We start from the raw sequence: 27608 nt of genomic DNA on the forward strand, positions 1-27608 counted from the left end.
ATCAATGGGCTCAATCAAATTAAGCGCTGTACGACTAATGGGCTGGCGCAACCAGACCACAAGAACTGCACTTCCGGCTGGCTTCATTTCCCATCCAGTCTTCAATAACATCCTTAAGCTGCGTCTCAATATCCTCACAGTAGAACTGCTCTTCTCTAATGATTCCAGGAGCCTCTGTATGGGCGTCTTGGTTTTCACAATACCATCGGACCCGGTCTATACATCGCGGAGGGCGAGTGCGTTCCATAACAAGCCCAACTGTATCTTTATACCTTCTTGGAGAATGAGGGACATTTGCTATGAAAGAAAATCATTAGATCCAGGCCATTAATGAGGATAGGTAGCCAGAGAGTCAACCTTACCAGGTAAAAGAAATGTCTCGCCCTCTCGGATTATAATATCGCGGAATTGTGTATCATTCTCGACAATCTTCAGAAGCATATCCCCCTTGACTTGAAAGAACCATTCCTAAGACCGGTCAGTCGAAGATCGAACGCCATGTGTCTCGTGCGTACCTCTGTTTCATTTACTATACGTCAATAGCTTTAGCATTCAATCTTGATCAAAGTCCTTGAGCGACTTACTATGATAATCATTTCTAGTGTTCGGTCCCCCCACAGCCATCAGTATGAAGTCCTTCCCAGAATAAAGACATGAATTGTTTACAGGCGGTTTCAGATTTTCCGCATTGGCAGAAAGCCACGAGGACAGCGCAAAGGGTCCGGGGATAGAGGTAGAGGTTTGGGTGCTTGGTAGAGCTTCCATGGTGGCAAAGCGCTCATCCGGCTGTGAATACGGCACAAGAAAATTGGGGTAGTAAATATCTCTTAAATGGTGGATTGCAATGTCGTCTCCCTTTTCCCGCATCATCCAGATCGTAAGTGGAGACTTGGAGCCGCAACGGCATCCGATTGACCACCGGGTGGATCCGAGACCCGCTCGGGAGGACCGAGCATCATTGCTTGCAAAAGTCATATAGATCAGATGGAGAATAAAAGAAAGTCGAAGGAATATCTTATTAAGACTGTCATTGTCCAAAATTTCACGTACCCCAACTTGAAGTCGGAATATCTAACATGACGGTGAACTATAGCTGTTGCACGTGCTCCACGAGGGACACCCGGAGCAATGAAATTGGGATTCATGGCGATACCAATGGCCAATTCAAAATCGACATGCACACACATATCATGCCTCCATCCCTCCCGGACTTCTCAAAATCACATGGAAATCCAGACGAGAACGGCGAGGACTGGATGACTCTTCAACCACACCAATCCAATGACGAGCCCATCAGCCAGAGCGATAAAACCTCACTCAAAGTCGATATGTATGTTGGCGAGAAATTCTTCCGAACCGTCGAGCCAAATTGTTTCGATCCAGACGTACGTATAGCAGAAATGAATGCTACAGGCGTCGACATCCAGGTCATCAGCACCGTACCCATCCTATTCTCATACGACAAGCCAGTTGAGCCTGCTGCCGCTTTAGCTCAATACTTGAACGACCACATTTCGTCTGTCTGTCGTGACCGACCAAGTCGGTTTGTAGGGTTGGCAACGGTTCCCCTACAAGACGTGTCCAGTTCGGTGGCTGAACTAAAGCGCGCGAAGAACGTGCTCGGACTGAAAGGTGTGGAAATTGGGACGGAGATAAACGGACATAAGCTGGATGATCCAGATTTTGAACCCTTCTGGGCGGCGTGTGAGGACTTGAATTTTCCGATCTTCGTGCACCCGTTGGGATACGAGCTTGAAAGGGAGAATAAGAATAGATGGGGAAGTTATTGGTCTGCGTGGCTAGTTGGGATGTCAGTATTTTCGGTGAAAGACCATGACATAATGTGACTGACTTTGCATTTTACAGGCCGAGCGAGACAGCACTCGCGATGCACGCAATAATCTCATCGGGTGTTTTAGTTCGGCACCCCAAGTTGAGATTCTGCTTTGCGCATGCTGGAGGAGCGTATCTTCCTCTCCTTGGACGAATTCAACATGGTTATGATTGTCGGCCAGATCTGGTGGCGCATAGCTCGCAAGGACTATCACCAGAGAACTATCTCCAGTCGCATCAGCACAATATTTGGATTGATAGTCTGGTGCATGATCCGGACTTGCTTGAGTATATCTGTAAAAAGATTGGGCCTGACCGGGTCATTATGGGAAGTGATTATCCTTTTCCACTTGGTGAGATGCCGGTTCCTGGGAAGATGTTGGTTAGTGATCAACAAGTGAATAAGCTGTTTTCGCCTGAGGTGAGGGCAAGAATGCTTTCAGGAAATGCGATTGAATTTCTCGGGTTGCAGGATATTGTCAAGAAGAATTACAAGTCACATTGATAGTACCAAATATCAATATTTGAAATAAAAACTTTGTGATCATTCATGCCATTTCAGTTAATATAAGGCTAAAGAATTTGGTTTGGCTGGTGGATGAATGGGTGCAGAATATTGATGGTATGGAAAGATTGACGGTGGGGTTTGGTAGGCTTGGCGGCAGTAGCCGATGATTTATTACGATATAGGGCTTAGCGTAATTCCTCATGGTCACGTGATACACGAACAATATAACAACCAGCCGACGTGGTGTAGTGGTTAACACAGTCAAACCCGAACAACCGCCCCATGTTCGATGTCTGGAGCGACCGAATGCCCATGCTCATTCTTACTGTATTCATGACAATATCGTTACACACCATGGGTCTTAACTTCGGTCCTTCCTGGGTTCGGACAGAAGGCAGGGACATTCAGAGCAGGTGTTCAAATGCTTCCGTCGGCGGTTCTTCTTTTTTTACTTCTTCTTTAAGTTTTTGGTTCATATTCCTCTGTTCATTGAAAGCAAATGTATTCGCCAGAAAATGAGATTGTACTGTACAAAGATATTGGTTCTGATTGGCTCCGCACATTTTGCCCCACAATTAGCTAGTCGGATCGCCATCCTATTGGTCCTACTCGAAGTTCATACTATAACCGCCCATGAATTAACCAAGAATCAACAACCATTCTTGCCCGTTTGATCGCCCATCACAATGTGTCCAACCTCTGAGCTGTGGAAGCTCACTACCCTAGACAGTGCCCAAGCATATCTAGCCAGCCCAGGTAGCAATATACGCCTGCAGAACTATATTGGCAATGAATTCTCCGAACATGGCAATGAATTCTCCGAACATGGCAATCCTGACAATTGGATCGAATCTTTCAATCCTAGAACTGGAGAGGTGATAGCAAGTCTTCCTCGGAGCGATGCTTCTGATGTAGCTCGCGCCGTGGACGCTGCCTCACGGGCCTTCCCATCCTGGTCGAAAACTACCCGACAAGCAAGATCCGATATCCTTCTTCGAATTGCCGCCATTATCCAGGAGAGAAAGGAAACTTTCGCAGTTTGGGAAAGCCTTGACCAGGGAAAGACATTAGCTCGAGCTCGTGTTGAAGTCGACCGCGCAATATCGAATTTCAGGTTGGTATCTTCTATTCCTTTCTTGCGACTTCATGCTAATCTGCATTCAGATACTTTGCGACTTACATTCTTCACGAAGAAGGCTCAGCACGCTTTGTTGATGGCCAGCCCTCAACCTTAACATATGAACATCGATCCCCTGTTGGGGTCTTCGCCTTGATCTCACCTTGGAATATGCCCCTGTACCTCCTCACATGGAAGATTGCACCATGCATCGCCTTCGGATGCACAGGCGTGGCAAAGCCCAGCGAAGTCACCAGCATGACCGCCTTCTGTAAGTAAGTCTTCAATATAGAACATAGCACTATTCACTGACCCATCACCAGTACTCGGCGAAGTATTCCGACAAGCCCAGCTCCCACCAGGCGTGATGAACATTATCTTCGGCGACGGACCAGGAGCCGGGTCAACACTCGTCAAATCCCCACTCGTCCGAGGCGTGTCATTCACAGGCGGCACACAAACAGGTATTAGTATCCGACGCGACACAGTCGAAGATATCGGCAAGCACCTATCCCTAGAACTGGGAGGAAAGAATCCAACCCTCGTCTTCGACGATGTTGATCTCGACCAGGCTGTCCCCATTGCCGCACAAGCCGCATTCGAGAACAGCGGTCAGATTTGTCTGTGCGGGTCCCGAATTTATGTCCACCGTGCTATTTATGAAAATTTCACATCCGCGTTCGTGGATTATGTACAGCAGCATTACCGGCTGGGAGAGACGGTTGGTCCTGTCGTTTCCCGGCCACACTACGATAAGATTAGGTCTTACCTTCTTCAAGCTCAGAGCGAAAAGGCAATCTTCCTCGCCGGGAATATTCCCTCTGAGGCTCCTACGGGCGGGTTTTGGATTGAGCCAACGGTTCTCACCGACCTTGGCACAGATAGCATCGTCATGCGCGAGGAGATCTTCGGGCCAGTGGTCACCATCTCACCCTTTGACACGGAGGAAGAGGTAATCGGACTAGCAAATGACAATCCGAATGGACTGGCAAGTGTTCTCCTGACGAACGATATATCGCAAATGCGCCGAGTCGGGGAGCGGATAGATGCCGGACTGGTCTGGGTTAATTGCTGGCTGGTACGGGAACTGGGCACAGCATTCGGAGGAATGAAGGCATCCGGTACAGGCCGAGAAGGCGGCGCACATAGCCGAGATGTCTTTACGAATCTGCGAACTCTCCATGTTCGTTAGTAAAAGGTTCACGGAAATGACGTAACGGTCCGTTCGGATCTATCCGAGATTGGGGAAGAGTCATTGGAAATCTGTTCAGCAATCGCAATCTATAAACCCGTATCTTCTCTTCATTCATTCAGCCGTATCTTGCAAAGATCACCGTCTCTCATTGGATTAACATCATGTCGCAAAGCACCCCATATTTCCGTCCCTCGACGCACGCCCAAGGCCTTGCCAACTACCCACATGCTCGAACCATTACATCCCCTGATGGAAAGGGATCCTACATCTATGTCTCAGGGACCTCATCTCGACGCGGCGACGGAACCTTTGTCGGAGCAACAACCACTCAAGATTCCGACGGCAAGACTACACTCGCGCTTGACATACGACAGCAAACAGCAGCCGTATTATCGAACATCGATGCCATTATCCAAGGCGCCTCGGACGGGAAAGCAACCATTGCGAATGTGGTCGATGCGACAGTCTTCTTGACAAATATGAAGGGGGATTACACTGGCATGAACGAGGAATGGAACCGGATCTGGCCCGATCGGAATACAGCGCCGGCTCGGACGACTGTTGAGGTGCGGGCTTTGCCGAGGGATGAGATTATTGTGGAGATTAAATGTACAGTTTACTATGTTTGACGTGCGTTCGAAGGAATAAAACGAACAAAATGTCGAGAGTCGAGGTCTAGTATTCTACCGGATGCAATGATAATGTCTGAAACTATTCAGCTTTTGCCTTGCTATTATCCCCCTCTAACTTTAGCATTCTAGGATGATGGTGAATAATAATCACTTGTGTGAATTGAAAGAATTAGAGTACACAAAAAACTCCGCTGTACCCATGACAGAAACACATGAACCTAAACCATATTCTTCAGGCGCGAATAAACAATTATTTTGTGAGTAAGTCACATTGCGCATTTGCAGACAAAATCAAAAGCAAGATAACAAAGGAGATCCGGGCGTAGATGGCATTAAGGATATTCGTGCACAAATCGCCAGCGGAAGGACATCTAACATCTATCTAGATGAAGAACGCAAGGAAAGAGGCAGCGACACCGAGGAGAACGCTCGAAAGACCGGACTCAGTCAGTGGTTGTGCCGAATTGTAATAGGGCGTGTAGCTTGGAGAGGGCGTTGGGCTCCCGGACCGGTAGGGGGTACTCTTCCAGGTCGGTGAGTGAGGAGTACGCATAGGACCAGATGGAGTACCGGTCATGAAAGGAACGATTGCAACAGATGGTGTGCTACCCCAGGCAGTGGTAGTCACGAAGGTCACCATTGGCACGGTGACGGTGGAAGTACGGTAGGTGATTGTAGTGACAGGAGCAGGCGGAGCAGTTAAAGTGTTGACCCCGGAGCTGAGCGCAGGGAGTGTGGGGACGCAGACACCCCCAGTCAAAGTGATATTTGCTGGGATGTTGGTCATAATAGCAGGGTTTCGAGAGACCCAGTTCGCGCAGACACCGGCGAAGTAAGAGAGGCCGCCTTGTACCTCGGAATTGGATACACCCGATACCTCAATACAGTCTTGAACCTTGTTGGTAAACTCGCTGTTGGGGCAATAGCAGCTGGAAGATGTATCCGAGGCGCAATTAGTCTTTGACTTGAGCCAGGTGTTGATGCATTGCATAACGATGGTGGATGCAGGGCAGGCAGAGGCAGTGGGGGCAGTCGGGCTAGCACAGTTCGTGCATACAGTCGAGGTCGAGGTCAGTGTGACTGTCGACGGAATGTGTGTAATGAATGTGCTAACAGAATCACCAGATGTCCATGAAGCTGTGGATGGATGCCAAGTCGTACTTTCGTAAGTGATCACAGTCACAGTTGAGCCAGAGCCTGGAGCACCAGGAGTGGATTGAGCACCGGCACCAGTAGGTGTGGGCTCAACAACTACCGGGGTGGTCATGGTGATCGTCGACGTGGAGGAGAGTGTGACTGTAGACGCAGTGCTTGTGGTAACGATGTGGATGGAGCTACCAGAAGTATACGTCGCTGTGACTGGACACCAAGTCGTGGTAGCCCATGTGATAACGGTCACTGTCTCCTCGGGACTTGGGGTAGAGCTAGCAGGAACAGTCACTGGAATAACGGAAACTGGAACTCCAGGGGTAGTCTCGGCAGTAGTGGTCTCAGCAGTAGTGGTCTCTGTCACGGTGTTCGTCTGCTCAGGGACGCTTGGAATCGAGCTTGCACTGACACCGGTGGGAGGCGTGACAATAAACGTGGAGGTAGCAGGAATAGTCGACGTGGAGGTTATAACTACCACAGAAGGAGTACTGGACACCGTGGTGTAGATAGAGGTACCGGAAGTATGAGTGGCCGTGACTGGACACCATGTTGTGGTAGTGTAAGTCACGATAGTAACAGTCGAACCTGGGGCCTCAGGGACGGCCGGAGTCGAGTTTGCACTAACGCTAGTGGGAGGTGTCACTGTAGTCGTGGGGGTAGCGGGAATAGTCGATGTGGAGGTCACAACAACTACCGAGGGGGTGCTCGAAACAGTGGTGTAGATAGAAGTCCCAGAGGTGTGTGTGGCAGTGACTGGACACCAAGTGGTTGTGGAGTAAGTCACGACGGTGATAGTCGACTCTGGACTTCCAGGGGTAGAACCAGCACTAACTTCTGCAGGCACAGAAGGAGTAACGAGGACAGTGGACCGAGAAGAAGATTCCGAGCTAGATTCTGTGGCAGTAACCTCAGCAGGTGTAGTCTCAGGAGTTGACGTCGAGCCAGATTCCGAAGGAGTAACTGTAGCAGTAGTAGTTTCGGTGGTAGACGTCGAGCCAGATTCCGTAGCAGGAGTAGCTTCGGGGGTACTAGACACCGAGGTTGAAGCATGCGACGAGCACTTCGGACAGATGGTCGACGTGGAGGTCACAACAACTACCGAGGGAGTGCTTGACACTGTAGTAATGACAGAGGTGCCTGACGTGTGTGTGGCAGTGACTGGGCACCAGGTGGTTGTGGAGTAAGTTACGACGGTGACAGTCGACTCTGGACTTCCAGGGGTAGAACCAGCACTAACTTCTGCAGGTACAGAAGGAGTAACAGAGGCGGTGGACTGAGAAGAAGACACCGAGATAAAACTCGTGGCAGTAAAATTAGCAGGCGTAGTCTCAGGAGTAGACGCCGAGCCGGATTCCGAAGGAGTAGCTGTGGCAGGGGTAGATTCGGGAGTACCAGTCGAAGCGTGCGAAGAGCACTTAGGACAAATGGTCTTTGTTGATGTAACAACAACCACCGAGGGAGTGCTCGACACGGTAGTAATGACAGAGGTGCCTGACGTGTGTGTGGCAGTGATCGGACACCAAGTTGTGGTGGAGTAAGTCACAACAGTCACAGTCGATTCTGGACTTGCGGGTGTCGAACCAGCGCTAACGCCAGAAGGAGCGGTCACTGTAGCCGTAGCCGTAGCTGCGGGAATAGTGGATGTTGAAGTCACGACAACAACCGATGGGGTACTCGATACTGTGGTGATAATAGAGGTACCTGAGGTATGCGTGGCAGTGAAGGGACACCATGTTGTGGTAGTGTAAGTCACAACAGTCACAATCGATTCTGGAGTACCCGGGGTAGAAACAGAGGTGGAACCAGCACTAACGCCAGAAGGAGCCGTCACTGTAGCTGTAGACGTAGCTGCGGGGATGGTCGAAGTTGAAGTCACAACAATGACCGAAGGGCTGCTGGAAACTGTAGTGATGATAGAGGTCCCCGAGGTATGTGTGGCGGTGTAAGGACACCATGTTGTGGTAGTGTAAGTCACAACAGTCACAATCGATTCTGGAGTACCCGGGGTAGAACCAGCACTGACACCAGGAGTAGCCGGCGTGCCAGTAACTGCAGACGGAGTTGAAGTCACGGTGGGTCCTGGAACGGCCGAAGTAGACGAGTGGCCTGTCTCAGTCTCAGTCACTGGGCATATTGTAGTCGAAACGGGAACTGTCTTAGTGATAACACTGGTAGAGTCAGCCGGACAGTCAGTGATCGTCGCAGCACAGCTAGTAACAGTAATCAAGCTGGTAGAGTAAACAGTTGATGTAGTCCACTTAGTGGTCGAGGCTGAGGATCCACTCGGCGAGGCTGTGACAGGGGAAGATCTCGAAGGTTGCGGTGAGTGGCTGGGTGAGATAGCGGGAATAGAAGATGACGATGCAGCTGGAGAAGAGGTGGGCAAAACACCGTTAGGTCCAACAGGAGTGGAAGTCTTCTCTGTACCAGTCTCTGTCTCAGTCACTGGACATATGGTAGTCGAAACAGCAATGGTTTTAGTGATCACAGTGGTAGAGTCAGCAGGGCAATCAGTGACTGTCGCAGCACAGCTGGTAACGGTAACCAAGCTGGTACTGTAGACAGTCGAAGTAGTCCACTCGGTGGGCGTGGGTGTGATACCGGCCGGTGAGGTGCTGGGAGTAACAGAAGCCGAATAACCAGGAGAGATAGCTGGTGAACTGGCAACAGGCACAGAACGAGAGCTAGTAGGGAGTGAAGAGCTAGACGATCCAACCGGTGATGATTCAGGCGATACACTGGAAGGCACAGAAGGAGAGCTAGTAGGGAGTGAAGAGCTAGGCAATCCAGCAGGTGATGATTCAGGCGAGACACTAGAAGGCACAAGCGGAGTGGAAGTTTTCACCGTACCAGTTCCAGTCTCAGTCTCTGTCACAGGGCAAATAGTGGTCGAAAGTGCAATGGTAGAGGTCACCACAACGGTTGAATCGGCAGGACAATTGGTAATTGACGCAGCACAGCTGGTGATCGTAACCTCGCGCGTGGTGTAGACAGTCGAGGTTGTCCACTTCTGGGAGGTAGTTGCCCCTGCAGATGGATTTACAGTCTTTGCGACCGTTGAGCTACCAGTCGTAGTGGGAACTGACGAGGAGATAGGCGAGGCGGCAGGTGAGCTTTCAGGCGAGCTACCACTTGGGCTGGAGACAACAGGAGTGGACTTCGCAGCCGGGGTAGTCTCAGCATTGGTCTCTGTCACTGGATGCACGGTGGTAGAGACGGCAAAGGTAGAAGTGATAAGACGAGTAGAATCAGCCGGGCAGTCCGTGACAGTAGCAGCACAGCTAGTGACGGTGATCACGCTGGTGGCATAGACAGTCGATGTTGTCATGCGGTGAGTCTGAGCCGCGGCAGATGTTATCGCAGCAGCAGGGCTAGAAGCACTCTCAGCTGCCGGAGAGGATTTCACACCGTTGATCGAAGCACCAGCTGCGGAGCCCGTGGGCTCATGAACAACGTTAGAGCTCGAGGGAGTGTTGGTATCAGCCACAGGTGAGTTAACAGAGTTGTAAGATGTGGAGGATTTCGAGGCACTGTTGCTTGGGTCAACAACAATAACAGGGGTTGTTGAAGTTGAAGACGCTGCAGCCGAAGCGGGGGTAGGAGCAGACTGAGGAACAACCTCAAGACCGTTGGAAGCCGAAGCACTAGGGGTTTGGCCATTGGCATTGACAGATTCGGGGCTTGCAGAGCTAGAGGTATATCCAGTATTGCCATTGTCGGAATCAGCAGCCGGGCTGGAAGTCTGAGCAGCAGTAGGCTCAGAGTCAGCAGGCTGAGTAGTCTGTTCGCCACTAGTTCCAGCAACATAGGGAATAGAAGAAACTGCACGCTTGCGCATATCCACACGGGGTGTGAAACGCTCCACCCACGTGGCACCTGGAACGGTCGATTGTCCGCAGTTGAACAGGATGTTGTAGATACCAATTTCAGCAGTGGTTTGTTTGTTGCTCTCATCAAGTTCGAACTGAACAGAAGTAGCACCGGCACAATTATCGACAAAAATGTCGCCGACACGGGGTCTGACGCGGGCAGTCTTGCGGCAGAAATTACCATCAGGCATGGTGAAACGCATCTTGAGATCAATGACCTTGGAAGCCGAGACATAGATGTTCTTGATAGAGAAACGGTTCTTGGATGAGATAGAAGGAGCCGAGTCACGAGACTTGGTGACGTTGGCGGTAATAGATTTCTTCTGCATCATGTTAGTGTTGTGATATTTGTTATCGGGTAAATAGACATACGCCTTTTGCGATACCGGTACCGAAGGTCTCGCTGACCGTGAAATCGGTGAAATTGAAATCGGCGTAGGTGGAGAACGGGCCGGCTTCCAGGTTGGCCCAATTCAGGCCGTGCGACTTCTCCTGGTATCTGTTGCACTCCATGGAAGCAGGCTTGTCATGAGTGGGCTGGTCAAGGCCCCACCACTGAAGAAGTTGTCAGTGTTGTTGTCTTGTTTATATCAAGCAAAACACGCATATCATAAACATTAACGTACCGAAGCCGGGGTATTAGGAAAAACAAACATCAGCGTCAAAAGGACAGCCGTACACACGAACATCATCTTGAAGGTGGTGGTCACCGAGTGACCGGAATGAGAGGAACCCATCGAAACGATAGGTGGTGCAAGAAGCACGGCAATTTGGGAATAACAAGAGTGAGATTCAGAAGAAATCGAGTATCAGAAGAAAAGGCTTTGAACGAGAGTGACGAAGGTCAGAAAGATTTCAAGCAATGGAAAAGGAAGAAAGGTGGAAAAGGTTGGGGTGGGAAGAAAGAAAGTAAACAACAAAGGAGGGTACACAACGAGAGGACGCAAAGAGAACTGCGATGAATGAGAGAACCAGCCTCCAAAAGTGAATGATGAACCTCTCTTCACTACGTGGGGAACCCTCTCTTCATATACGCGCTCACCTTAACTTCTTCAGCTATGCACTTCATGTTCTAGAGCTCCACATCAACCTATCCATTTATTCCTAATTTGTAAGACAACCTGATACTATGGGCGCTGTCTCCTCCAATAGGCAGAAGTGGGCAGTACCTTTTGAAACGACGTCAACCCATTACAGGTAGGGTAGCATCCTTTCACCACACAAAGCGGAGACTACTGCAGGAACTAGCAAAGCGGTTAGCCCAGTATCCAATCAACTAAATCAACCTGTTCTTCCAGTATGGAGCACTCGGTTCGGTGGCATCCGGCGGTTACAGGAACAAGCCAATAAGAGAAATTAAGGATCGGTCTAAAATAGGCTCCATTGACGAATGTCCCAGCGCCAGATCGACACGGGTACACCAAGCTAAGGGTCTAGTACAGCGGTTAGCCTCATAGCCAATCAACGATCGTACTGGTGTCTATAGTGGGGAATTGGTGGTCTGTGACGAGCCAATCAGGTAATCCGGGGAGGATCAGGACCCCAAAAATAGCGCCTGACGAATCTTGGTCGGCGCCATGATGCAGGCACGCGCAAACCTGCTGCATCATCTAGTTCTTCACTTATGCTTGCATACCTATTTAGTTTCTTTTGTTGGGATTTGAAAAGTGCTGTTAATACCCTGCGGTGCTTTGACCTCCACATTCACGCTACTCCCTCAGACTCTTACTAGCAGGGGCTCTCTTTCAATCTGACACATGGCTACTACTGGACTAAGCAACTGTGGCTTAGGCAGGGTAAGCCTTTGTGTCATCCAATGGCAAGTCGCCTATAAGCTGGGTACTTAAGTCAGGTTCTCGGCTATTTCAAGGTGCAGGAAGTCTTGAAGCCTTGGTATTGAATAAAGTAATGAGGGGACCAGGTTTCATCTTGGTCTTTTACCGACGTCTTTGTCAACTACGAAGCTGAGAGAATTCGAGATTTAACTTTTTTTTTTTTTCCTGTTCTGGTAAAAATAAAATAACACATCCATCACTCATGATAAAGGCAATAAAATATCAACTCCTTAAAATCCAGAGGTATCACCGTCTCCTCTCAAACAGCGAGGGAGTCCTTGGCAAGTAAAAACATATGAGAAGCGAAAGAATGTAAAGGCAAAAACATCCAATGCAATAACACAAGAATCGATCAACTTTTGGATCATCAGAACCGCTATCGATCTTCCTTTTAGTAACAACATGAGAATGCGGGATTGTTAATAATCCATGTCAAGCTTGCTCTCATAGATCTTCATCCATGTGATGAAAGATCAACAAGACTGAACATAAATAACCAACCGGCCACCCGAGGGCACAAGTCTGCCAGCGACTCAACAAATGTAAGCGTCCGTGTGTATCATGCGATCTTTTTCAAAATAAAAATCCAAACTTCGTGGAATCGTTAAATGGTGTTCAGCAAGGAAGCTAGAGAGGAACTTGGGTACGGCGTTGCGCATCCATAAGCTTGCGACGCACAGCCTCGCCGCCTGTGTAGCCACTCGCTTTGCGCTTCCGGGTGGGGGTGCGCTGGTCAGTGTGTTTAGCGTGTCGGAAGACGCTGGCGGGCCGCGCGGGGGAGTTAGCGGGCATGAATTCGCGATGCTGGGGAAGACGGAGAAGGGCTTGGTATCGGTTGTGATTGCGACGGAAGGCAGTGACAATGCCTTTGTCAAGGTGCTCGAGGAAGCGTTCGGATTGACTGTCTTGCTGGACGTCCGAGTTACGCTTTGGTGTTGGGGTGCCCATGTTCGGCAATGAAGATCCACCAGTCATAGGCGAGATGAGTGCGTCTTCATCGAGATTACCCATATCGTCTTCATCAGAGGATCCATTGCCAAAATCGATAAAGTCGTCTACATTGAGAGCAGACTCTGGGTCGTCCTCATCATCCTCTTCAAAAGAGCTATCAATTGCAAAGTCGCGAGAGGGGTAAAATGCTTCAGGAGGGCCCATGACCTGACCCCCAGGAGCAAGGTCGTTTCCGAGGGCCGTCATCATGAGATTAGCGCTCGAGGCCAGCATGGGGCTGAAGTCGATCTGGTTGGGAGATGCGAGAGCATCCGTATCACTCTCGTCAACAAGCTGCAGAGTAGTCTGGCGAGGACTGTTGTTGGCAGTGCCGGGCATGCTGTTGGCCGCAGAATCCAACCAATCGTGACGGGAGGAAGCATAGGCAGGGATGATGACAAGATGCTTTCCGGTGCAGTCTACCAAGGCTACAGGCTTGTGGGGGTCCGCTACGAACGTGCCCATGATTGGGCCACGACGGCGGGGCATGACATCGCTCTTATCATCGGTAGCGACCAATGAGTCAGTTGAGTCCCGACGAAGAAGGGAGCGAGGGTGAGTAATGGTGGCTGGAGGAGGAAGGTCCTCATCTGTTGTATCGCCATGATCGGCTGAAGGTGTGTTAGCATAGAAACGTAAGGAAGTAGAAAAATAGCCAGCATACTCTCATAACCACTCAAGCTACCCTCGGATGTTCCCTCGGACTCGACATGGTAAATATTGCCATGGCCATAGTCAGCATCACCAAACATCTCTTCAGACTGGCGACGATGGCTGCGATGGTGGTCATTGTCGCTTTCAATCATGCGACGCAGCTGAGGGTCCAAGGAATCTTGCTGGAGGAAATCACTTGGGATTTCATCCTCGGTGTGGGAGTCGCTGTCAGAAGAGGAGTCGGATCGCTCCTCAAAATGGACACGGCGAGCTACGGAGGTTTCCACCGGCTCGCTGGCAATTTCGGGTTCACCAAAGGTGTCCATGGCACTGTAAATCTGCTCCTCATCAAAAAAGGAAGCAGCAGGGAGAAACATCGAGTCTCCGAATATCTCAGCACCGTGCCATTGGTCATGAGAGGTTTCTGAAGTAGGCAGAATCCGATGATCTCTTTCAGATTGCATGATCATCATCTCTTCCAATTTTTCAACATCTTGTTCTTCGTCTTCGGCATCGGTGATGTAGTCCACCGCAGCGTAGACATCATCTGAGCTTTCTTCTGATTCGCTGTCACTGCTCATGATGTTTTCGGAATCTTCATCCTCGGAAACCCGTATTCTTTTCCCCGCTTTGGCAGCTTGTCGGCCTGCCTTGCGGGAGTTATTCCATCGACGGCCAAATGACCGGGCCTGCGCCAGCGGCCGGTCTTCTTCGTCATCAGCATCATCTTCCGAATCATCGGCCTCCTCGCTCAGCTCCTCAAGGGAAGATACGGAAGAGACACTAGAGACCGACGAGGAAGATGCTCGCCTTTTTCGCTCAAATGCAGCAGTTCCGCCATTGCGGGAGTTGACCATCTTCTTCGCCTGCACGACGGCCTTGGGAGACATATTGAGGTGTTTCCGGTTATTATATTCAGGTGTCGAGGGTCGTGGTGTAGTTTTAGAGCCCTTGGGAGTTTTTCTGGAGGAAAATGGGCTCGACTGCGGCATATCGGCACGGTTCGTTTGTCGGTACAGGATGCAAACTTTTTTTCTTCGTCAAAGTAGCGGGGTACTTTTGTCACAAGGAGCTTCTTTTTTTCGGTTGTGACCAGGGATAGATTTCCAGGGAGATTCGGTTTAAGGGATTTCGTTATGTGTTGGAGGTAAGGTTCCCAGGGGAGAGATGGGGAGTATCGTCAAGGGTGGGGAAAGTGAAAGTTTTTTTCGTAACCACGAAGCACCTCCGGTCCACGATGGACGGTCAAGTGCTCTTTCTGGGACTGTACTGGGGGGGCAATTCCGACGCTGAAAGGTGCATCAGAAGAGGAACAGATATCGTCAAGTCGAATTGAAGGTCGGAGCTGCAGGACTGAGGAGCCGGCAGACAGGCTCCCCAGCGAGGCGTTTACAGCTCAACGAAAGCCATTTGGCAGGAATTCTTGACGGTTATCTTTAAAAGTGACAGTTGATGAAAGGGGAGAGGTTGAATAAGGGTGGACTTGGTTAAGCTGGGTTGTTGATGGGAAGAAGATGTGAAGGGATAATAATCCAATGGATTTTTCCCGCCAAAGCGGAAGTGGGGAATGGGGCGGGTTGATTGGCCGGACTCCACGGGCGCCCATTCGTTGGCGTCAGTTCACCGCATCTTTCGCGCCAATTGTAAACTTGCTGCAATTGGAAATCCTGCACGCTATTCTAGGATTCCACGTTCTGTACAGCTGCCTAAGAGACTGGACTTGACTCCCAAAGTACAGATTATAGCTATTGATTCTAGGTATCGAGAGCTCTCTATCAAAGAGGGGAAGAAGAAAACTTTGCTAAGGAATGGATCCAGATCCAGAACTGGGGCAACCATGCGGGTCCATTGTGGCATGAGTCTTCAAATAATGACTATTGCTATTAATTAACCTAAAAGATAAATCGACTAAAACTCTGTTCTGGGCATGCAGAGAGGGAAAGGGCTCCAGCGACGTCAGACTGGCGCTTATCTAGTGAGAAGTGCAGAAGCCAAAGGTTGACCCGTGCGGGCAGAATGATTCATCGCCCGATCATGACACACTGCTGATGGGATGAATCATATTGTGACTCCACACGAGACAGTCCAGGTCAGCAAGAAAACTCGCCATCCATTGGTCGGACCCGAGAGTCGTGTTGATTTTTCCGTTTCTTTTTTTTTCCTCCCGCGGTGGCAACTCGGGTCCCTCTATTCCGGCGACCAGAACTTCGTAGGCCCCGAGGTCTTTCTCGACCTGGGAGCTTGCAGCTATTCATTACAGACTTGGGCCTACAAGGGCAAAAGGACGGGAAGGAACAGGCGGTAAGTATTGACAACATGGCTGCGGCTGCATCATGCATGAGATAGATCGCCCCCGAGATAACCATGACTGCCCAACAGTGTATTAACATAAAAGTCTATTATGGAGGGGGTGCAAAGACCCCTCCAAAGTAAGGGGTGATTTGGTCACTTCTCTCTGCAAGATCATCTCCGCCCCGCAATGGATTCTGTAGAAATTTTGCCCGCCAGACCCACTACGCTAGCCTATTTTTAAGCCGTTGGAGGCGTTTCGGAGAACACTTTTCCTTTGGCTGCCGAGATTTGTTTTTTGTTCCACGTGGTCTAATATCAAGACTCAATAATGGGATTAAGAAAGGGGCAAGACAGGAGGATCAGGAGGCTCTGAAAGTCCTGCCCTATCCAGGTGCACATGTGGCTTAGATTATTGGTGATCTGCATACCAACCCCGCCGTCCAATCACACCCTGCACATCAGCCTAGGAAAGTCAATCTTAATTTTCTTTGCCGCATACATGCATTTCACCTTTGTCTACTCTTCCAAATATTTGATAGAAGTTTAGACCTCGCGATGTTCTTAGCTACTTCGTAGATTCAAATATGTTCAAAAGGTAGCAATTCTTCATTATTTTATCTTCATTGGGTCCGAAACCGTAACTAGCGTCGCAATGATATATATTTGTTGCCACTCTGGCTAACGGCCTGCTTGGCAACGGAAATCACCCGTTCAACATGAAATGGATGGTCCCAAACAGAAAATTCTGGATTGTTTCTTCTAACCTCGGTTCACGCCTTGAATTTTGGCTGTTCAAGATCGGTTCCCAGATGTTCCCATACGCCGGGTGCCGGGAACTCCGTAACCCGTGGGCTGGACCGGGAAGCCGAGATGTCCAGGTGGTGCGACTGTATGACCAAAGGGTTACTTATATCGGCCAATCAAGATCGTTCCGAATAAAACAATGTATTATCTGAATTATTATCAAATCACAAATTTCCATAAGTCATTATCATCACTATGCCCAGATTGTGCAATAGTCTGGGTATCCACAGCCATGTTTGCAAGAGACAGCCGCTTCTACAAACTTTGGTACTACCAACTTAAGTTCCCGGATAAGGAGCAATGTTAGAGGAGGGGCCCGGTTCAGTCTTCGCTCGTCCAAATATAGATAGACGTGATTTGGTTCGAGTAGGGACCGCAGAGGAAGTAGTGGTCTCCGCGGGACTCATGGGACTCTGGGGCTCCGAAGCTGCAGCTTCCAATGCTGAGGATGCCCGGGCTTGTTCCACTTTCCGCACACCCTCTCGGATCTCCTCGGCCGAAGCTCCTTGAGGTGCCGTGGTCGTGAAAGTCTCAGTGGGACGTATTCTGGCTTCAGAGGGATCCTCATTCATCCTGTTGATCTCCTCTTCTGTGACCAAGCGTTCGTTCTCGAGACGGACCTCACGCCCACGCTTATGGCAGTACCACAGAACGAACAAAAGAACTGTAATATTCATTAGCACCGAGGACCCAGAAATCGAAACATGGCTACTTACTGAACAATGCCAATGACCAGAGCACGTTCATGCCCAACACGGCCGGGAAACGTGCTCTTAAAAACGCCATAATAGACCGTAGCATACCCACGATCGCAGCAGGTTTGGAAACCAGTTCCTTCAGGCTGGGAATGTTGACTCCCATCTTCTCGGCTGCCGCGGCGGCCTTGCCGACGTTTTCCATGTTTACACCACTCTGAGCGGCCCGTTCACCCGCCACAGCGAGCATCTCTGGTGCCAAAGTCTCGGTCCATTTCTCAGGGAGCTTCTCGATTAGCTTTTGGAGGAAACCAGGCAGCTTAGTGTATGTGTCTTGTAATTGGCGATTGCCATTCGTCAGGAGCATCTCCAAGTCGCGATAAGCTGTGGGAACACCATTGACCAGATCCTTGAAGATCAATTTGAACTTGCGAAGCAGTTCCTGTGTTTCGTCGCTGACGGAGAAGACACGGTTGTTATCTGCTGCTAGATTCAATCGTTCCAGGATATCTATCATATCCTCTTTCTCCTTTTGTGCCTCCTGTCCATTGTCTGTCGGTGTTGCCGCTGATGGAGGAACGTTGGTTTGAGATGGAGAAGTGTCTTCTTTAATGGAATCTTTTTGTTGATCCTAAACAGGTAAGAGACAATGTTAGCAGCTTGAGTCTGAAAAAACGCGACGACAGTGTAGATTAAGAAGTCCTTACTTTCTTGGGGTCTCCGTTCTTCTTCCAGAACATAGTACTCCATCTTTTCTTTTTCTTTTCTGGGGGCCCTACGTCTTGTGGTTTCGCAGATTCCGACTCTTTGCTTGCAGAGCCGCCAGACATCTGGCTTGCCCTTCGCCCTTGTTCTCCTAGCTCCTTCCCAAATTCCTCAGTTGGCGAAGAAGGAAGAGGGATTTGTTCAGCACCCTCGTACAACACGGGCTGGTGAGAACTCTCTGGAGGTACCTCAGAGCCGGACGATGGTATTTTTGCGACAGTACTGGACCCGTTCTCGGGCGCAGTAACCTGTCGCAAATAGGCTTCCTCCTCTTCGGTCAAAACAGGCTTTGGTGCTTGCAAGACCTGCGACGAGCGCCGGCGATTCTTCATTTGGTTGATATACTCCATGGCTATAATGGGAAACACACCCAATATCACAACTAGGTAGTGTTTATGAGAAGCAGCGGCGACAAGACTTTAGAGGGAAAAGTTGAAACACGGTCGGCGCGTAGAGGAGGAGGTTTGAGCGCATACAGTTGATAGATCACCCTGCAGGGGGCTTCAAGTGCAAAGAGTTCGGCACTAGATCGAAATTTAGTTAAAGGGTTGAATCTGCCGAGAAAAGAACAAATATGAAACACGAAGAGCAGTGTACATAGGGGAAGTTAAGATCCCAGCCGCAGCTCTTTCTTTACGTGATGATATCATCGGTGGCTGATATCTGGGAACCCCACAAGACCCCTCTTGCACAGCCACAGACACAGCCACAGCAACCTAAATGGTGCTTGGTTTTTGCGGTGGGGATTTACTATCCATGGCACAATATCTGGAGCATAACAACTGACTTAAGACAGATATATCTGTCTATTTCAATTGATGCACTAAGATATGAGTGAGCACAGTCAGACCCAAAACGCAATGTCTTGCCAATGCATGTCTCCTGGCCTCCAGAATTTTCGCGACATAGGTGGCTACTCTATCTCTCTTACTCAATGCATCCGAGAAGGAATAGTTTATCGCTCTGCAAGCACTGATCTCATCGACAGATCACATGTTGATGAGCTTCAAGCTTCTCACGACATCCGGATCATCTTCGACTTAAGGAGCACTGGTGAGCGAGTGCAGCAATCGTCTCCACCAGCCAAAATCCCCATCATAGGTCTACCGGCAGTTGCCAAGCCTGATGGAATTACCCTCAAGAGATACTTCGATGGTCTATTGACTAATGCGCCACTAGCATGTGCTGAGCTTTACCAACATATCTGTGCCCACTCGAATGCCGCATTTCATGCAATTTTCAAGTATATCCGGGATAGCCCGGGAAAACCCATTCTTGTTCACTGCGAACTTGGGAAGGACAGGACTGGAGTCTTTATTGCTGTTCTCCTATTTGTGCTAGGTGTATCGGAGTACGATATCATTACAGATTACGCCTTGTCACAGAAAGGCATAGAGGGACTCGTGGTGGCGAGGAAAGAAAAACTTTCGAGATCGGATTTCATGAAAGATGTTTCGCCTTCGCTGGTTGCTTTGGATAATCACTTCATGGCACTTCCGGAGTCCATGAGCTTGTTCCTTTCTTATTTGAAAGATGCCTATGGTAACGGCCAGGGCTACTTGGAATCAATTGGCTTACGGGTTGAAGATTTTGATAAAATCAGATCGAACATGACTCGGGAGGTGTAGACCCATTCAACGCTCAGAGACAACCGAGGCGATCATAACATATCCTGAATATAGAACGGATTGTCCGCTCTGGAAATGGTAGACACGGCACAGTTCACGTCGAATATATGGAGTTTCCGATGTTTATTCGGAATAAAGTCAGCTGCTGCAGCCTTGTGGAGTTGCAATTTTGCTGTTTCGGATCTCCCGAGGTCACGACGTCTGCTGGGCTTCGGGGATTTTTCCCTTTTCTGAGAAGTTTGAACGACGAACCTCGGTTTAAGAACTGCCGCTTCTGTAAGTGCCGAGTCGGAAGCTTTCTAGACCGGCGTTTGGGCCTGACCAAGCATTTGTGGCCCCGGATTGACAGGGGTCCCGCGGGATGATAAATTAACGGCTAAGAGGCGTTAATTTATCGCGATGTTAGAATCCACCCTGACGTCGTGGAAATTTTAAAGTATCATAGATCTTAATATTGACTAGTTCGTCTCGGAACGGCTGTTTGAGAGAAACTGCGGCGAACACCGAGGAAACATGACATATCAGCTTGGATTAATCTTGACTGAATGATACGACACGGTGGAATTCATCGGGATTTGTCGGGCTTCAAGGTGCATGTTTTTAGATCCTTAAGGGCTAATCTGTCGCGTTTTGACCCACGCAAGCCAAGCCCGAAGTAGGCAGGTGCGGGGCATCAAGAACTTGGTATGAGATCAAATTCAATATGATTAATCAACAAAGCTAATTTATATGTTCAAATTATGTGGCGTGCTCCCGGAAATTAGGGAGAAGCAAGGACTGACGAAGGATCTATGACTGATTTTTGAGGCGGGACCCATACTTTCTGGTTAGCATTCCCCACACGCCTCCGGACCGTTCGAAAGATAACCTACTAGTGTCATCTTCTGAAACTGAATCGGTAGTCTTGACCGAGATTTATCCACACTGATCGCTCAGACTGAATTTCGCAGTTGCCCTGAACCCAAATGTAGAATCGTGCCTCTGGTCATCAAGTCAACGTGACAGATGAACAATTGAATAACATCCAAGCAGTGACCAAATTGCCCTGACGTCTAGAAACAACGTAACATTGCAAGATCTGAAACTACAAACAACCAGTAATCCTTCTTGGGCGCGGATCTTCCGCCACGAGCCCTGCAATCCCCACTTTTGCCGATTCCGAGGTATACCAAAACGGGCATGACCCCGAAAGTTTACAGCATCAGAATGTTTGAGTTTGAGACGAGCATTTCCCTTTCCAGCAAGGACACCGTTTAGATCTCAACGTGGGACATCTTCCATTCCGAAAGATTTTCTCAAGAATACATCAAGGCGGACGTATCCGACAGATGAAGGTATTTAAAGCACGGAATTCCCAGCATCTTCTAGAACCAAGAACAGCAAGATCACTACCATCTATTTGTTTTGCCATTGACTGAATTCTTCGCGCCGATTCAATTCATTATACTACAATTCAAAATGCTTTCCAACGGCATTTCCTTCCTTACTACGGCCGCCGCGTTGGTCGCCCAGGTCTCTGCTGCTCCTACCCTGCAATCGCGGGCCACTGCGGGTTTGTCAACCTAGAGAATACAAGATCGAACAATATTTGACAATCAAATTACAGACACTGCTGCTTGGTCCTTCCTGCAGCGCGCTGCCGACCTGTCGTCCGCTGCGTATACTGGATGTACTGGAACAGCCTTCGATGTCACCATCACCAAGCAAATTTATGATGTGACGACCAATGCCAAGGTGAAACCCTGCAAAACACTGGAACAAGTCACCAGGAACTGACCTTTCCAGGGCTTTGTTGGATATTCCACAACAAACAAGAAGATCTCTGTCGTCATGAAGGGATCTACTACTGGTGAGTATCGTGTCCTGACCCTTGATCATCGACACAACTGACAAAAAATAGAGACGGATTTTGCCAACGATGTCGACACCACCTTGGTCACTCCTTCCCTCTCTGGCGTCACCTTCCCCTCTGGTGCTCAGATCATGCATGGTATTAGTAGCCCATGGTCTGCTGTCCATGATACCATCATCTCGGAGGTCCAGTCGCTGGTCGAGCAGTACCCAGACTACACTCTGGAGTCGACCGGACACTCCCTAGGAGGAGCTCTCACCTACATTTCTTATGTTGCCCTGGCTTCTAACTTCCCCGATACGGAAATCACTAGCAATGCTATGGCTGCGTTCCCGATCGGTAACCAGGCCTGGGCCAACTTTGCCAACTCTTTCAATGGCACCATGAACCGTGGTAACAACCTCGATGACGGTGTGCCCGTAAGTGCCACTTTATACAAGATCGTCCAAACAAGTGGCTGACTGAGTTTTAGAACATGTACATCGAAGCCCCATACGACTTTATCCACTACGGAACTGTGAGTTGAATGGCTGAGATATTTGTCTACATCGGATTGAATTTTAACATAAAACTTTTGCATCTAGGAATACTACAGCTCTGGAACCCAAGCTACCGTCGTGAAGTGCTCGGGAGAGCGTGACACCTCTTGCTCTGCTGGAAACGGACAGTACGGAGTGACTGCTGGTCACTTCTCCAGCTTCGGTGTTGAGATGGGCTACGCTGGATGTTCTTCGCTGTAAGCTAAGACTTCGAAATTCTTCGAAATTCTCACGAAGTCACGGCCTTGAGAGGCTTTTGCAACTAACGTGAAGTCCTCGCGGGCGAGGAACCTTCGCGTTCAAGACCTGTTCACTATGTATCAATTGTTTCACCGGATGTTGAACTATTCAACATAGCTGGCACCGCGTGTCAAAATTTATTTCTTGCTTTAAGTCCTATAGTTATGACCAACATCCAAATTACAATCTGTACCAATTGAAACTTCCACCGTTATCTCTTGAGTTCCGGTAGGTAGCAGCTGAGTCTAGGCTCCCCAAGCAGCGTGCGTTTGGCAACGCCGATCGTCGACTCGGGAGCCAATACGATGCGGCCACTAGGCGCCACTCAATAAGCACGAGTTGAAAACAACACCAGGCGGACGTGATTATACCAATCGGAGATGAACTTGGCTGCGCCTCATGACGGCCGCACCTGCAGTTGATATCACCTGACCTTGTGTCTTAAATAGCGCTCGTCCCCCTCACCCCGGCTTTTCTTTCTCACGTCTGCCAGAGTCGACAAATTGCGCACCTGGAGTCTCTCGAGACTCTTGAATGCAAAGCCATCATCCGGAAATTGTTTCTTTTCGTCTCTTGATGAAACGGAGAAACTATTTCGGAGGACAGGTTTCCAGACTCTTTCACATGCTCGTGTGATCTGCAGCGTCAAGTGTATTTTTTTTTTTGTTATTATTTGACCAACTCGTATCACTCTTTCTGATTATTTGGGTTCCTCGGCCACATCCTTTGATATCTTGTATCGCCATGTTCAGACGCTCCTTTACGTCGAAGAGCTTCGATTCTAAAAGCCGGGCGGGTAAGACCTCCAAGGCGAGTAAGAAGAAGTACGACAAACAAGCCAAAGAGAAGATGCAGGACAAAGTGGACAACCCTTCGCCGGGAAGGTGGTAATTTCACGATAAAAAATTTGGGGATAAAGCTAATCACTTGCGGCTAGTGCACTGACAAGTCCCATTGTCACGATGGTCGTGGGCCAGGAACAGCGTTTATTCGCTGCCCACGAGGACGTCTTGTCCGTTTCCCCGTACTTTCAAACCGCGCTGAAAGAGAAGTCTCTGGAGGAAGACGCAAAGCAACTGGCTCTGCCTGACGAGTGAGTCGTTGGTCGCTGTGGCAATGATGGTCTTAAGCTTATACTCGAACAGGGAACCCGAGATCCTTTCGTGTATTCTTGAGTACCTGTACAAGGGCGACTACTACCCACGATTGTTGCGTGGCAAACGTCGAGACTCTTGGTATCTCGAGAATGCCCAGGATTTCCAGCAAAACGGTGGCTGCGGGTCGAGTGAGGCGACTTTCTTCCACTCCGGTGTGAAGGATATCGTGCTTCGGGACACAGTGGTGTACTGCGCTGCCGAGAAATACGGCCTGGAAGAGCTGAAAGATATTGCTCTTCGCAAGCAAGGTCTTCAAATCGGAATCCCGGCCGATGTGATCTTGCGATCTGCTCGGTATGCGTACGACCACACCCCGGACACCGAATCTCGACTGCGCGCTCATTACCTGGCTCTCATAATTCGAAGCCGTAAGACGTTTAAGAGAAGCGGGACGATGCAGATGGAAATGGACAATGGTGGCAAGCTGTTTTTTGATCTGTTTGTGGCGATGTGCAACCACATGGACGATCTTGTGGAGATCCGGTAGGATTACTCCCGGCTTTGTGCTTGAAGGTCTTTTTTGCTATATTACCGCGACCTTTTGTTATGGACGCTTACATTTTATTCTAGCAGCATCAAGCGGACTCCACGGTTGTTCTAGTATATCGCCATATTGCCTTCTTTTTGCGCTTCAGATCGAGTAACTTGACAATTGGATTTGAATCGGGAGGCCTGCTTATTTGAACCAGAATGGCTTTTCAACTGCGTTATTCTTCATTGAACCAGTCTTTTGATTTTTGCTTTCCTGACAAATGAACTTCTTCGATTCTCACGAGGTTGGCCACCGTTGAATGGTTTGAAGAAACCATCCTACTCACGTTTAATCGAATTGGTATGTGACGACTTGCGTTAATCGACGTCCTCCTTTCTTGATCCTTTCGTGATTGTGAGCTCTGTTCCATTATGATGCTTGCGTTTTTGTCTGCATTGTCTGCGTTCCTTTAGCCTGTGACTTTCCGTCTCCGCTCCTTGACGATATTTAGCCATGTGATCTAGTTGAGCCCTACGCTCGTTGATGATTGAGAAATATGAAATGAGAAATCCGGCCGCCTCAAAAGATATCATTTAGTATTAACGTAGGTAATAGCGAGTCATAGCTTTTATTAGCTTTATGATTTTATCGTCTACATCTGCGTTGAACCAACTCAAAATCCTTAAGCATCGGCCTTTTCAAAATGCTATTTACTCAATTAACGGACAGAGTTGTTTCAACCTTCATGGTACTGTATACGTTCTCCACTTCTTCCTTATGCTTTACATTGCTCCAGTTGAGTCACGATATAGCCTCACACCCGACTATAGAACCCTCTTCCGGATTGAATTCCTGATCTTCTTCATTTATCACAACTTTCAAGACCTTCGGACAACCTTTAAGCACTCCAATTTGCTTATAGGCACACTCCGGTAATCGTCCTTTTCACATCTCCCAACATTTCGAATCTCTTCAGTCCGATACCTGCTTCCAACCCACCCCTTCTTTCCACTTCATGAATCTCAATATCTCATGAGTTCGTTTTTTTTTCACCCTTTCTTTTGCCTACTACTACTCTCACCTCAATACCTCACTTTCTCCAATCCTTCCAAGTCTTCCTGTCAACTTGATGTTATCATACTGACTATCAAACCAATCACCTAGACGGTTACCTACCCGTCTTCATACCCACGTCCCTGAAGGTATAGTTCCCATTATCCTACAAATTAACCAGAAGCAGTTTCTCACCAATCCCATTCTCTAAGCAGATTTACTTCACAAAGCACAATGGCCACGTTTTCCGCCCTGACAGCGGGTCTGGTCAAGACCAATTCGCCGGATGAACTCCTTCCGGGAGAAGCATTTGTGGTCCGGTTCAAGAACCCCTGCCGAAAATACAGAACGGACATCTGGATCGCAGTCATCTTGACCGAGGAGCTCGGGCCTGGCAAGCACCTCAGCGGTCGCATGAAAGGCGCCAAGGGCGCCGATGGCACTTGGGACACCCCTGCAAATGAGCGGGTTTACCCAGTCTATATGCCCGGGCGCAACAGCTAGTAAGCCAGCATTGCTACTCTCAGCCCAGAACATAAAACGGCTCGCTAACAATATACTAGCCGCTGGGCGCACGTCAAGGACCTTTTCAAGCTCCTTGGCCAAGTCCCACCAACCTTTGGCTATGCCAGTACCCGCGGCGATGCAGATCTCTTTCGGAAGCTGCAGAGAATTGCTCTCAAGGGCCCGGGTTGCCGGTTCTGGGAGTCCATGGCCGAGAAGGAGATGACCGTTAAGGGGAAGAGGAGCAGGGAGCTATCCCTGATCCTACCGGATGGATATGAAAACATCCTTTTGGGTGCTAAGGACTTTCCGGAATTTACTCCGACTGGCAGGGGAACCGGTACGTGCTCATGGAACCTACCCGGGTAGCATAACGTTATGGTATTGATATTCCGGAAGGTCATAGATCCACTCCTAGCACTGCTGATACGAGCTTCTCCATGCCACCATTGTCCAAGACACACGCGTACACGACCTCGCTCTCGGTAGCAAGAGCACTTGATGCCACAGGAAAGAGCAAGGCGCCTGCTAATGGGGTCGACGGCATCACGTACCTCAGCTTCCCGGGAGAAAACTTTACTTTCAGCTATACCCATCCATCGTCTTCTTTTACAACCGACGGCGCTGGCTCTGCATCGGGCGACCACTCCATCTCCACTTTTTCCCAGGCACGGCAGGGAATTCAGGTCAAAGTAGAGGATGGAGCTGAGACTGGTAGAACGAGCATCAGTGTCCTGCAGCTGAGTCTACAGGCTTCAATCAGGTCGTGGGCAGTGGGAAACCCCGAGGCAGAAGAGATCCAGTCGTTGTTCAACCACATTGTTCAGCTTCCAACTCAACCAGCATTCACACAGATCAAGTCTTTTTATCTGAACTCTGAATTCAACCCTCGCCTGGTGCAGGTTAACACACCGGCGGATAGTGACAATCGTGCGGTAGGTAACCAGGAGGTAAATCCCGAGTTCGAAGTCGGTGATATCAATGGTCTCGGCCGACACTGGCAACTGCAAGACATCCGCACTTCGGATGATCTTTGCGAGGCAATTCTCTCTCTCGGACAATTGTATACCTACGCTCGTCGTCTGAACATGGATGAACTGATCAGAATGATCACATTCAAGCTGCAAGTCGCCTGGAATTCTTACCCAGGCCTTTGTCAACTTGAACCCCTGCTCAGTATTATCTCGATGGTATACATGGCTGAGAAGGACCATCTGCAAGAGTGGATCATTAAGTTCATTGCCGATGTACATGATCTAATGTTGCTCGCGTGTTCAGTCAAGTACCAGACTGTAATGCGCGAGATCCCGAGCTTGTACAATGCTGTCTCTGATCTGCGGATGGAGCTTGTCGCCAAATCGCCGAAGAAGTACCTGGACCAACGCTGCCTACTCGAGAGCCGTGGAATTGGTCAGCTTTGAGATGTGCGCCTGAGAAATGCGGAGAGATATGGTATGATGAAGTCAATATTGTTACTGATATCGGTATCATCGCGCTTCATACCTACCCTTTTTGTTATGGATTTACCCGTGGACCGGACTTGCTACTTCCTTTTTTATCATATAGCTAGAGTGGCGTTAAAGAATTGCCTGCGAGCCTTGTCCTGGTCATTCATACTTACCTCTCTTGAATTTTGCGCCCCCAGAATGGATTGAATGAAGGGCTTCGTTAATTAACAAGACATTTTGCGGCAAGGTTTCATTTTACGGTTTGCGAATGTTCAAAATTCTCCATTTGAACTGTAAGTTGAATTCTTTAGACCTACCATGTCACCAAAGGCTCCCCACTGTATGTCACCGAGGAAGTGAGCTTGATTAGCAGCGAA

At 49.1% G+C, this 27608-nt stretch overlaps 11 protein-coding genes across 11 annotated transcripts; 7 read left to right on the forward strand and 4 right to left on the reverse strand.

The window, feature by feature from the left end:
- Positions 1-34: 34 nt before the first annotated feature.
- Positions 35-870, reverse strand: N7503_008721 (3-hydroxyanthranilate 3,4-dioxygenase; the record flags this gene model as incomplete). Its single annotated transcript, XM_057068268.1, has 4 exons — positions 35-297; positions 363-468; positions 516-529; positions 585-870. 4 exons carry the CDS (start codon positions 868-870, stop codon positions 35-37), a joined length of 669 nt encoding a protein of 222 aa, XP_056919123.1.
- A 320-nt stretch (positions 871-1190) lies between these two features.
- On the forward strand, positions 1191-2338 carry N7503_008722 (amidohydrolase family protein; the record flags this gene model as incomplete). The annotated part of the gene is made up of 2 exons (XM_057068269.1): positions 1191-1810; positions 1867-2338. 2 exons carry the CDS (start codon positions 1191-1193, stop codon positions 2336-2338), a joined length of 1092 nt encoding a protein of 363 aa, XP_056919124.1.
- A 689-nt stretch (positions 2339-3027) lies between these two features.
- Positions 3028-4650, forward strand: N7503_008723 (aldehyde dehydrogenase; the record flags this gene model as incomplete). The annotated part of the gene is made up of 3 exons (XM_057068270.1): positions 3028-3455; positions 3506-3729; positions 3782-4650. 3 exons carry the CDS (start codon positions 3028-3030, stop codon positions 4648-4650), a joined length of 1521 nt encoding a protein of 506 aa, XP_056919125.1.
- A 164-nt stretch (positions 4651-4814) lies between these two features.
- On the forward strand, positions 4815-5282 carry N7503_008724 (RidA family protein; the record flags this gene model as incomplete). Its single annotated transcript, XM_057068271.1, has 1 exon — positions 4815-5282. The coding sequence occupies one exon, from the start codon at positions 4815-4817 to the stop codon at positions 5280-5282; it is 468 nt and encodes a 155-aa protein (XP_056919126.1).
- Positions 5283-5667: 385 nt separating this feature from the next.
- N7503_008725 (extracellular serine-threonine rich protein) lies at positions 5668-10995 on the reverse strand (the record flags this gene model as incomplete). Its single annotated transcript, XM_057068272.1, has 3 exons — positions 5668-10626; positions 10676-10858; positions 10930-10995. 3 exons carry the CDS (start codon positions 10993-10995, stop codon positions 5668-5670), a joined length of 5208 nt encoding a protein of 1735 aa, XP_056919127.1.
- A 1770-nt stretch (positions 10996-12765) lies between these two features.
- N7503_008726 (uncharacterized protein) lies at positions 12766-14774 on the reverse strand (the record flags this gene model as incomplete). Its single annotated transcript, XM_057068273.1, has 2 exons — positions 12766-13739; positions 13793-14774. 2 exons carry the CDS (start codon positions 14772-14774, stop codon positions 12766-12768), a joined length of 1956 nt encoding a protein of 651 aa, XP_056919128.1.
- A 2382-nt stretch (positions 14775-17156) lies between these two features.
- Positions 17157-18688, reverse strand: N7503_008727 (uncharacterized protein; the record flags this gene model as incomplete). The annotated part of the gene is made up of 3 exons (XM_057068274.1): positions 17157-17542; positions 17595-18204; positions 18281-18688. 3 exons carry the CDS (start codon positions 18686-18688, stop codon positions 17157-17159), a joined length of 1404 nt encoding a protein of 467 aa, XP_056919129.1.
- Positions 18689-19213: 525 nt separating this feature from the next.
- N7503_008728 (tyrosine-protein phosphatase) lies at positions 19214-19966 on the forward strand (the record flags this gene model as incomplete). Its single annotated transcript, XM_057068275.1, has 1 exon — positions 19214-19966. One exon carries the CDS (start codon positions 19214-19216, stop codon positions 19964-19966), a length of 753 nt encoding a protein of 250 aa, XP_056919130.1.
- Positions 19967-21424: 1458 nt separating this feature from the next.
- N7503_008729 (putative alkaline lipase) lies at positions 21425-22558 on the forward strand (the record flags this gene model as incomplete). The annotated part of the gene is made up of 6 exons (XM_057068276.1): positions 21425-21518; positions 21573-21700; positions 21752-21815; positions 21867-22237; positions 22291-22335; positions 22403-22558. 6 exons carry the CDS (start codon positions 21425-21427, stop codon positions 22556-22558), a joined length of 858 nt encoding a protein of 285 aa, XP_056919131.1.
- Positions 22559-23341: 783 nt separating this feature from the next.
- N7503_008730 (BTB/POZ domain-containing protein) lies at positions 23342-24355 on the forward strand (the record flags this gene model as incomplete). Its single annotated transcript, XM_057068277.1, has 4 exons — positions 23342-23481; positions 23535-23690; positions 23743-24237; positions 24325-24355. 4 exons carry the CDS (start codon positions 23342-23344, stop codon positions 24353-24355), a joined length of 822 nt encoding a protein of 273 aa, XP_056919132.1.
- A 1158-nt stretch (positions 24356-25513) lies between these two features.
- N7503_008731 (uncharacterized protein) lies at positions 25514-27204 on the forward strand (the record flags this gene model as incomplete). The annotated part of the gene is made up of 3 exons (XM_057068278.1): positions 25514-25782; positions 25843-26123; positions 26183-27204. 3 exons carry the CDS (start codon positions 25514-25516, stop codon positions 27202-27204), a joined length of 1572 nt encoding a protein of 523 aa, XP_056919133.1.
- Between the last annotated feature and the right edge of the window lie 404 nt (positions 27205-27608).

This window comes from Penicillium pulvis (genome assembly GCF_028828015.1).
Source record: "Penicillium pulvis strain IBT 33274 chromosome Unknown contig_7_segment1_segment0, whole genome shotgun sequence".
Classification (NCBI taxonomy): domain Eukaryota; kingdom Fungi; phylum Ascomycota; class Eurotiomycetes; order Eurotiales; family Aspergillaceae; genus Penicillium; species Penicillium pulvis.